Source organism: Arachis ipaensis, chromosome B07 (genome assembly GCF_000816755.2).
Source record: "Arachis ipaensis cultivar K30076 chromosome B07, Araip1.1, whole genome shotgun sequence".
Taxonomy (NCBI): domain Eukaryota; kingdom Viridiplantae; phylum Streptophyta; class Magnoliopsida; order Fabales; family Fabaceae; genus Arachis; species Arachis ipaensis.
Window position 1 is genome coordinate 39903480 of NC_029791.2, and position 12115 is coordinate 39915594.

The window sequence follows — 12115 nt, forward strand, 5'->3', positions numbered from 1 at the left end:
TTTATACGTTTCTTCATTATTTAATGAAATTGAGAAATAATGTGTAATCATTCTGTTGCCTGAACCCAGGCACTGCCGCTTACTCTTCAACTATGAACGTAGTCCTCCACTGATCAAACTGGTAAACATTCATAGTGTTGACGTGCTTCGAGTTGAATTCTATGGCCTTCATCAACGTCTGTGAGAATTCAGCACCGACGTGAAGCTGGGCAAGGGCCTCTGAACCCTTCCTAGAAAAAAGTTCACCCAAACAGAAATAACTTGACTTAATAAGAGTGGTGATAGGCGAATTCCGAGAACCCTTCATGAAAGCATTAATGCACTCCGAGCTGTTTGTCGTCATGTGACAAAACCGACGACCCTCATCCGCATACTGCGCCCAATGTGACCGAGGTATTTCTTCAAGCTAGTTTGCGATTGCTATATTTTCACCCCTCAGACGACCAAAATAGTGAGAAAACTCCCACTGCGACTTCGAATATGCTGCGTTAATGAGAACCTTCTTCAAGTCCTTGTTTTTTAAGTGAGTCATGAAGTTGACAGCAATGTGTCTTATACAAAATGCCTGTAATGCATGAGGTGGTTTCCATAAACTTCCCTCGGCGTTCGACGCAGCATCGATTGATTTGTGTCTGTCTGAAATCACTAAGATGTTGGGTTGTGGTGTCACATGCTGCCGCAGATACGAAAGAAAGAACGACCAAGCCTCCTTCGTCTCACCCTCAATAACAGCAAATGCAATAGGCAAAATGTTTGCATTTCTATCTTGATCAATGGCTATCAGAAACGTGCCTCTGTATTTATCATATAAGCGGGTGCCATCGATGGAAATAAGTGGCTTGCAATGCTTGAAAGCCTCAATCCATGGCAGAAACGTCCAAAAAATCCAATGAAACATGACAGTGTCGATTGAACCAGGCCAAGACTGTGTCACAAATTACACCCAAGTACCTAAAAATCCATCAACAATTAGCACATATACATGATGACTTTAACCATAACTAAGGACAATGAAATGAATCTTACCAGGCAAGTACATCAGCATAGCAAATAACCAACGAGGAAGCTCATTGTATGACTCTTTCCAATCGCTATATATTCTAGCAATGACTCTCTGATTCACAAGCCAAACCTTTCTTTCGGACGCCGTATAACCAAAGTGATTCTCCATACCTCCTTGCAGAACTCTAATGCTGATTGTTGGATATGCTTTGACCATTGTGAAAATGTGTTGAGCAATCACCTTTGAATCCAACCTACCATGGTCTTGGCCCATGGATGTTTGCATGCAAGTATGAGGACCATTGTACATCCTAACTCCCATTTTTCTTGCTTTCAGCGATATGATATGCATATGCTCCAAGAACAATCGGGTCCAAACTGGATACACTGTACATTATACCTCAACTGGTCACTCTCTACTATTTTATACTCCACAGCCTTCCTGATGCTGTATCTCTTAACTGCCAACATGACTTCTTCCTTGTTCTGAAATTGTTGTCCAACCTCAAACTCATTTCTTGGATCCTCTTCGAGGCCTCTTTGGGTAAACGACCAATCTGAAGTCACTGCATCGAGATTCAACCTGAAGAAGTGATTCGGCTGGTCATTTGGTCGAGAAATGGCAGGCTGTATTAGAGTGATTTATGTGTCACCGTAGTAGTTCATCTCTTCTTCCTTGTCACCATCATCAGGAATTTCTGTTGGTTCATCATCAGCACCAACTCCATCATCAGGGTTAACTTCATATTGATCCATCATCGGATCCCTGATAGTAGAACCCTCATGACTTTCAATATTATCTTTCATTATGTCAGCATTACCAACTTCAATGTTAGAGCCCTCTTGACTACCTTCAGGTGGCATATTTAGATCGAACATCGTCCTTCTAATATTTTGTCTAACAGCTCCACTTAACGGACTATCATCGACCGTATCCGCAGATAATCCTCGTCCACCCAACTCAACATAGAACACAAATAATTCCAATAGATGAACATTTGTCCATCGGTTGTGCCACGACCTTATAAGATGTACGTCCTTGTCGTCACGTAACCGATACCTAATTTAAAACAACAGAAATATTTCTCAAAACCGTGGTCTAATAAAACATAATAACCACAGAGCCAAGACAACTGTCACATATCTTTTATAAAACAAATTGTCATCTACTTCGGTCGGATATTTGTAGTAAATTTTTTTCACAATTTTCTTCTATTGCTTTCCGACGAAATGCAATATCAGATTCTTCAATGCTGTTAGACTGTTGACTTCCGGTATCATATACATAATTATCGGTTGCTCAGACTTAAAAACGATAGAACCTTCTTCATCATACACTATTTCACCATCATAATGAATAGATAACAATGGATTTATTGACATTGTAGAGAAAAAATGCTAAGAATGAGAATGAAAGTGGAGAATGAAATTGTGATTTTGATCTCCATTCTCCAGCGACCGGTACTTTTATTTTGGAAACACTACTTGAAGTTCGCTCGGGTGCGGCAAACTTGCCCTAAATGCCAAAAAAATCGTATTTGAAAAATTAAAGTTCAAAAATTGGGTTTTGAAAAATAATTCTAAGTCTCTCAGAAATCTATTTATTTCTCATTTTTTTAGTTAATTTTTGTCAATGATATAAATTTTACAATATTATTTTGATAATTTATCATAATCCTGATTAAAGAAAACCAAAGTCAAAATTTTGAGCTAAAATAAGGTTGGGTCGGTAATTAGTACTTGCATTACTTTCTATTCTAACCACCACTTAATCTTAAGCCTACATAGAGATATTTGGTCAACTCATCTCCATCAAAAGCAATCATATTGATAATGATGTTAATTACGTTATGCGTGCAAATAAACAGAACCGTTCCTATAATCACATCTTTCAAATTATAAAAAATAACAATATGAAAAAAAAAAAGAAAAGATTAATGCATTATATTAATCATAATTATACTCCAACAGTTGAGGAAAAAAGAAAAAATAAATAAATACAAGAAACGAAATTGTGGAAGAAAAAGTTCTTGCTTTTTATGGGAGGGTGATAGAAGATTTATAAGAAGGAGCCAAACAAAGAAAAAGGGGAACAAAGTGTGACTGTAGAAAGATGTGGTCAGAGTACAAAAAATCAGAAAAAGGCTTTTGAGTCAGAGTAAGTAGAAGAAAGAAAGAAAGAAAGAAAGAACGAAACCAAATCACAAAGCATCTATCAACCGGCGTATAAAGTGGGGCAGTCTTTGAAAACATACTGCAAAAATAATAAGTGCAAAGTTACTGAGCGTGGTGCTTCACTGCTCGCTACTATAGTTACCTACCCATTTGTGAATGGGAATGGTTATTACTATGAGATCACAAACAGCCAATCAATGAAAAATGATGAGTCATGTATCTATGTACGAAAGGGATCTCTATACATAGGGATGTAAGCCATTGGAAATTAAATAGTAAATACTAGTGTTCAATTACAGAAACAAAAGGTTTTTTTCTTTCATCCTTGGTAATTAAGTAGTATAACTCAAAGTCCCTAACATCAAAGAGCACATTCAAGAATACATGTGTTGTAAAGCAAAGCACCGAAACGAAAATATAATGCTTAGAACGATATACGTTTTACAAATTTAGGCTTGCTATTCGGATAGGACTGAATGGATCAAGATAAAAAAACTTGAGAGGTTTAGAAATATTCATACCATTCATGCTGGTATTGGTTTCACTAAAAAAATCACTCATTTAGCCACACTTTTTTTAAGTTATATAGCGTAGTATATTTATAGAATAGGTTATGCTTTTTTCTGTATTACCTTTTTATAAGAGAGTAAGAAACATAATTATGGCATCAATTAAAAAGTGTATCTTTGAATATTATAAAGATCACTTATAAAGCGTAGCTTTATTTTAATATCTATGAGTACACTTTTCTCACCAAAGAGGACACTTTTAAAGAGTAATATATTTGTTATATTTTGGGTGCACTTTAAAAATGTTGCCTAATATATCTAGAGCCAAATACACCAACACTTAGTAAATTTTTTCCCCTTTTCACCAAGTCACCTTGTTCGCGCCCTCATCACCTTCATCAAAACAGAGAAAGGTTTCCACCTTCGCGCCCTCACCTTCACACCCTCACCTTCGCTACTCACCTTTGTCACTCACCGTCGCTTCTTTATCCCACTCACAACTCACCGTCATTCTTCTTCGCCCTTCTGCACTGACCGTCGCTGCGCGCTCACCATCAGAAAGACTCTGCGCACAGTGACGGAAGAAAAATATCAGTAAAGATTTCACAAAAATTATCGCGTTGCAAGTATAGTCTAAACCGACAATTAAACCTCAATCAAAATTTAATTTGTTTGTCACTAAAGCAAATCCAATAAAATTAACCGAAGTATTAAACATCCGTCGTCTCTCAAGGAATTGCAGGGAAGTATGTTACTATTGGTTATGGAAAAGTATCTTTTTGGGGTTTTTAAATGTTGAACAAGAAATGTAAATAACAAGGAACTAAACTAACAATTAAGAAAAGTCCTAGCAAGGATTGATAATTGGAATTCCTATCTCCATTATCATAGTCACTTGTGATGGTAATTGCCTTTTGCTCTCACTTAGTTAACCTCTAATAATGAAGGAAAGTCAAGTGAGCAATAATCAACTTAAGTTCACAAGTCCTAATCAAGGATTAGAGTTAGTGAGACTTAAGTCAAGTAGCAACTTTCAACCACCAACAACAAGAGACTTTGACAACTCAAGAGTCTCCAAATTATTCAATCCAAGCTAAGAACATAAAAAACTAATTCAAAATTCAACCAAGCATTTTATCAAACACTTGGTGGACACAAAATAAAAGCATAGAAAATTAATAAGAAATAATTAAACCTAAGACTAACAATTGCAACAAATCAACAACCAACAATGAAATAAAGAAACCATAAGAATGAAACATAGAATTGCATTAAAAAGGGAATTGAGAGTAACATAAGAGTTCATAAACTAAATGGACAAAATAAAGGAATTAATAAGAGAAGTCGAGAACTAAAGTACTAGAACAATCAAAAGTAGAAGAGAAATTGAATAAAAGCAAAGTAGAAATCTGAAATTGAGAAGAACTAAAGCTAAAAACCCTAGAACCTAGAGAGAGGAGAGAGCCTCTCTCTCTAGAAAACTACATCTAAAACCTAATAATTGTGTGAATGAATGTTGAATGAATTGATTCATTCCCCTTCCAGCTCCACTCTGCAGGCTCTAATCAGTGTTTTCGGGCTTGGAGCTGGGCCAAAAATAGTCTAGAAATCGCCCCGAGCATTTTCTGTTTAATACAGCACGTGACGCTTTGTCATGCTTACGCGTCGTCCACGCGTACGCGTCGCTTAAAAAAATCTTGGTCTCGCATACGCATCGCTGGTTTGATGCGCTGGTCACGCGTACGCGTCGTCCATGCGTGCGCGTCGATGCCAGCTTCTCCAAACTTCAATTTCTTGTGTTCCTTCCACTTTTGCATGCTTCTTTTCCATCCTCTAAGCCATTCCTGCCCTATAAAACTTGAAAATACTGAACACACATATCACGGCATCGAATGGTAATAAGAGAGGATTTAAATTAGCAGATTTAAGGCCAAAGAAGCATGTTTTCAATCACAGCACAAAATCAGGAAGGAAAATGTAAAACATGCGAATTCTATGAATAAGTGTGAGAATAATGGATAAAATCCACTCAATTTAGCATAAAATGTACCACGAAATAGTGGTGCATCAAATCTCCCCACACTTAAACATTAGCATGTCCTCATGCTAAGCTCAAGAGAACTAAAAGAGTGAAGAGGAATGGTAGAAATTATGAAATGCAACCTATCTATATGAATGCAACTAAATGCAAAATGCTTTTGCCTACTTGGTTAAAAGTAAATAAATCTTTCAAGAAGAAATATGAACTGGATCTCACTAATTCAAATCATAAAATAAAGTACAAGTAAACTTGCAAGAAGAAAGCTCATGAAAGCCGGGAACAAAGAATCGAGCATCAAACCCTCACTGGAAGTGTATACACTCTAATCACTCAGGTGTTTAAGGTTCAATTCTCTCAATTCTCTACTAACCTTGCTTTCTAAGGCTTGCTTTTCTTCTACCAATAAACAAAAATTTAATGCACAAAGACACATATCAAGAGGTCTTTTAAGGGTTGTAATGGGGTTAGGGTCAAGGTAGGAATGTATTTGGTCAAGTGGACTAAAATCTGAATCCTTGATTAACCTAAACCTTCCACCTAACCTAAGACAATCCATGTAATCAAAACACAAAACCTAACTACCCATTAATTATGTTTTACCATATATTCATGCATCCCAATTTGAGTACAGTACATATGCATTGCTACCAATGCTTACTTTGGGGCATTTTGTCCCCTTTTTATTGCTTGCTATTTTTCTTTTCTTTTTCTCTTCTTTTTTTTATTATTTTTTCTTTTATTTTTCTCAATGCATACGATTAAGGTATTGAATGCAAGAATATGTGCTCAACTATCTTTTCACATTTTCACAAAAAAGTCTAACATACTCAATTCCCAAACCAAATGTTACCATACTCAATTTCTCCACACTTAATTCATGTACACAGTCACTAGTCTAAGCTAACCAAGGATTCAAATTAAGGACATTATTGTTTTTCGCTTAGAGTTAGTGATGTGCTAAAGTAAAGAACAAATGGGGTTAAAAGGCTCAACATTGATTTGTAAAGGATAATTAAAAAGATAAGGCCATATGGGTTTGTGAGCTATAGTGAAACAAGGCCTCAATCACATAAGTGCATGTATACATCAAACAATGAAAATATAGAATTAAGCAAGACAAAGATCACAATTTTAGAGAGAACAACACACACCAAAATAAAACATTGGTTGATAAAATGCAACCAATCAAATAGGCTCAAAATCTCACTGGTTTTGTGTGTTCGAGCACTAAACCATGTTCCAAATTAAATTCTTCAAACAAGTTTAATAAAAAAAATGTTTTCAAATTAATGAAATGCTATAAAATAATTTTTTGAAAAGAAAATTATTACTTCAACCAAGTAGTGGTAAAATATGCACAAAATCAAACAAACATGCAATCAATCATGCAAATGCAACAATGAACTAACAGAGAAAATTAAACATTTGTGTTGAGAAGAAAATAACTAACCCACAGAAGTCGGTATCGACCTCCCCACACTTAAAGATTGCACCGTCCTCGATGCATGCTACGATGTGTAAGTGGACGGGTGGCTACAACTGATGCTTTTCCCCAAAGGTTGTGCAGATGGACTTGTCTGTTGCCCCATTGAGAAGCTTTTCTTTTCCCTTCTCGGTGGCCATCCTGAAAGAAGAGAGAAAAGGAAGAAAAGTAACCCAGAAATAAAGATAAGAAAACAAATAAAATATGGGTGGGATAATGCCAAATAATGAGGGTCTCAACTACATGGTAGTTACAACATGCAAGTGAGAAAATAGTAGAAGCAAATGGCATATCAACAGTACAAAAATTGCAATATTGGAGGAGAGATAGTGGGTCATGAGAGACAATATAAGTTCAAATCAATGCAAAAGGAATACAAGTGTCATAAAAGATTAGCATTGACCTATGAATAATAATACCCAACAATATAAAACAAGTCACTAAGCATCAAAATAATGGAAGAAATAGTCAACAGTGGAGTAGAAAATGCAACACCAATGGAAAAATAGTGAATTTAGAAAAGAAAATAAAAAGACATGCACAAAGTTAAAATGCAGTAAATGAAACTATGTAAATGCAAGAAGTAAAAGAGAATGAAAGAGAATAAGGATGAGAAGTTAAAGAAATGAAGAAGAAGGAAGTAAGAAAGGGAGAAGAAAGAAGAAATAGATGAGAAAGAAAAAAGAAGAAATGAAAAGAGAATGCAACACGATGCACGCGCGTATGTCACGCGTGCGCGCGAAAACAAAAACAGGCATGCGACACAAAAGCGTCGTCCATGCGTACGCGTGGATACCTCAAAACGAAAACTGACGCGTGAGCATCAGTCACGCATACGCGTGAACTCGCGTGCTACACGCACTATTTTAGCATCATATTCGCACAACTCTCTGTTCACACCAATTAACGCCGATTTTACAAATCACGCGTATGCATCGCTGACGCTTACGCGTGGATTGGCAAAATTACAGGTGACGCGTACGCGTGGGGTGGCTTGTGCGCCAGGCACCCTGATAAACCCCATTTTTAGGGATTATCATGTGCTTAATCTAGTAGATTTTATCCATTATTCTCACACTTATTCATACAATTCGCATGTTTTACGTTTTCCTTCCTGATTTTGTGCTATGATTGAAAACATGCTTCTTTGGCCTTATATTTGCTAATATTAATCATCTCTTATTACCATTCGATGCCGTGATATGTGCGTTAAGTGATTTCAGGGATTACAGGGCAGGAATGGCTTGGAGGATGGAAAGGAAGCATGCAAAAGTGGAAGGAATACAAGAAACTGAAGGAACTGCTAAAGCTGTCCAGCCTGACCTCTTGGTACTAAATCGACCATAACTTGAGCTACAGAGGTCCAAATGAGGCGGTTCTAGTTGCATTGGAAAGATAACATCCGGGGCTTCGCAACCATATATAATTTGCTATAGCTGCCACGAAGATACGTGACACGTACGCATGGATGACGCGTACACGTGACTTTGCCGCGTGCTGGACGTATAAGAAATCGCTAGGGGCGATTTCTGAGCTATTTTTGACCCAATTTTCAATCCAGAAAATACAGATTAGAGGCTATAAAGTGGAAAAATCAATTCATTCAATGAGACAACATTCATTATTCACAAATTTAGGTTTTAGAGGTAGCTTTTAGAGAGAGAGAGGCTCTCTCTGTCCTCTTTCTAGGATTTAGGATTCCTAGTTTTATGCTGTTGAGTTGGATATTACAAAGAGTTACTACCTCTGTGAAGTCTTTATTATTCTAGTTTGTTTTCTATTCCCTTACTCTTTTTAATTTTCTATTTACCTGTTCAGAGTTACAATTGGATGTCCCCTATTTTGGAATTTATTAATGCAAAAGATACTTTTCTATTTAATTTCTTTATCCGTTGATTATCCTTACTTCCATTCCAATTAATTTGATTATTATGCCTTCTTTCTACTCTCTTCTCCCAACAACGAAGATGGTATGCATGTTGATAGAGTAGACTCCCAACTTGACATGGGGTTGATTAAAAGGAGACACTTGAGTTGGAATGCTCAAGTAATTAGTTAAATTGGAAGTTGTTGGCTAATTCTCTATTTACTAATGCTAGACCTTCCCAAGGGAGAGGACTAGGATTTGCGAATAAGAGTTAGCTTAATCACTTGACTTTCCTTTATTTAGTAAGGGTTAACTAAGTGAAAATAACAACCTTTTGATACTACACTTGAGAGAATTCCAACAAGGATAGAACTTCCAATTAATCATTCCCCCGGTCAAGGCTTTTTATTTAATTATATATAAATCTCTTTTAATTTATATTGCCTTGAATCACAATTCTTTACTTTTCTGTTATTCAACTCTTAAAATTTCTCAGAAAACAAAAACCCATAACCAATAGTAACACACTTCCCTGCAATTTCTTGAGAGACGACCCGAGATTTAAATACTTCGGTTATTAATTTTATTGGGTTTGCTTAAGTGACAACTAAAGTTTTTGTACGAAAGGATTCTCTGTTGGTTTAGAAACTATACTTACAACGGGAATTTATCTGTGAAATTTTTTACCGATAGAAAATTCAGTTCGTTCACACCCCTCCCACATCGTTCTAGCACAACTCTATGTTTGGTTATACCAGAGAGCAAAATTAGCATCGATGCAGACGCGTCGCCCACGCGCATGCGTGGGTTGCTCTCCTTTTCTTTTTAATAAACCAACAAGCTATAAAATTAATGGCAAACATTGTTAAACAGGTAAAACCACAACTTAAACCAAATAAACCCAACTAAAATTAAAAGTGCAACTTACTACCAATATAAACAAAGGATAAAATAGGAAGAATTTACCATGGTGGGGTGTCTCCCACCTAGCACTTTTAATTAAAGTCCTTAAGTTGGACATTTGGTGAGCTCCTTGTCATGGTGGCTTGTGCTTGAACTCATCTTGAAACTTTCACCAACGCTTGGACTTCCAATAAGCTCCAACATTCCCAAATAAATTCACCAAGCCTTGATGAAGTTCTTCACAAGCTTCGAGCTCCCAAAGTTGATCCTCTTGTATGCCGAGATCCCAAATCTTATTTCTACACCCTTCTTTAAGTGGATCATCATTATTCTAACCGGGTGGCAAGCAATTCAAATTCTCAATGCAATACCAAACTCTTCTCTTAGATCCAACCAAATGTTCACTAGTCCCACCCTTTCATCTAGCTCTTGAAGTCTCAACCTTGATGAGCCTTGATTTGCAACTCCAACCACTAAACATCCTTCTCTTTTGCTTCATTCCACAAAGCCTCCTAAGTTGGCCATCGGTTTCAAGAATACCATACTCAAGTGGGATAGTAAAGTGAATAGAGATAAGTTTTACCCACTCAAATGAAGGAGTAGACGGCAACCTAGGTGGAGAAGTCTCCAACGTTCTTGACAAAGCATATTCAACTCCCGTCCAACCTTTCCGAAGGACTTCCACTTCCACATCATTCTTCAACTCAATTGGAGAAGGTTTTTCAAACTCAAGGAGTTCATTTACGGATGCACATTCATCACTAGGGAACTTGCTTCTTAATATATCCCATCCAATTCTTCATAGGGAATATGCCATGGAGGTTGTGCACTAGCCTCCTTGACATTAATTTCAAGCTTCTTGGAGGAATACTCTTCAACTCTAGATTCCTATGGAGGTTCAGCATCTCCTAAGTCTTCAACCACTTCTTCCTTTTCAACAAGTACGGCTTCCTCCAATTGCTCTAAAACAAAGTCACATTCCTCACTTTCCACCGGAGTTTCTAGTGTCTCCTTCATGCTACGCTCTTCTATTAATTCTCCACATGTAGCTATGGGAGTTCCTTGAGTGTCCAAACGTTGGGAAGCTAATCGACTTACTACCTCAGTCAAGGCAGCCGTGAATTCTAGTACCTCCCTTTGCATCTCTCTTTGCTCTTGAAGAAGAACACCAAGGGTGTCATCCATTGGAGACTGGAGTGGATATAAGGGTTCATTGCTTGAGAGGAAAGGTTCAGGATAAGAGGGTGGTTCATAATGATACGGATGTAGCGGTTCAACACCCTCCATCTTTTCCACTTGTTGCACAACACACTTCAATCCTTTGTTCTCAAGTTGAGATATGTTAGCCATGAGAGCATCGTGTGCTTTTCAGCTTTCCTCTCACTCCATTTAATGGATGATTGCTTGAAGTTGATCCAGTGTTTTCTTGAGATGATCCTTTGACTCTTGTTCCGCTTGGCTAACATGATTAGGATCATATGGCTCTTGGGTTGATGGATATGGACATTCCCCTATGGAGGGTTGTGGTGAAAAAGAAAATTCATCTTGTGGTTGACAATTTGCATACATTGGAGGTGGTGGTTCTTGGGAGTAATTGGGTTAGAATTGGAGTGGCTCTATGTATGGTTCATATGGCTCATAAGGTGATTGATATGGTGGATAAGGGTTAGGATCATATGGAAGTGTTTGGTTGTAGGTGACTTGTGAGTATGGTGGTTCAAAGCTACATTGAGAAGGGGGTTCATAGACATATGGTGAGGGTTGTTGATTGTCACAAAAAGGTCCACCATAACCATTGTCTTGGTATGCATCGTAGAATGGTTGTTGCTCATAGCACATTAGAGGAGGTTGTTGCCAAGAGGGTTGATCAAATCCTTGTGGATCCTCCCATCTTTTATTGTCCTAACCTTGATACATGTTCTCATTGTAGCTTTCATTCCCTACAATATGATTTTGAACCAAACTCAAAGCCAAAAGGGTGAGAATTCATAGTAGCAAGAGAAATAAAAACTAATAAAAATAAGCAAAAAAGTCCTAAAACTAACAAAAACTAACAAATAAGCAAAAGGCAAATATGTACAATAACCAATAATAAGGCACACGTTTGCAATTCTCCGGCAACGGCGCCAAAAATT

At 37.2% G+C, this 12115-nt stretch overlaps 1 protein-coding gene across 1 annotated transcript; it reads right to left on the reverse strand.

Moving 5' to 3' along the window:
- Positions 407 to 1276, reverse strand: LOC107607052. Its single transcript, XM_016309041.1, has 2 exons — positions 1010 to 1276; positions 407 to 925 (listed from the first exon to the last, which is right to left on the reverse strand). Exons 1-2 carry the CDS (start codon positions 1274 to 1276, stop codon positions 407 to 409), a joined length of 786 nt encoding a protein of 261 aa, XP_016164527.1.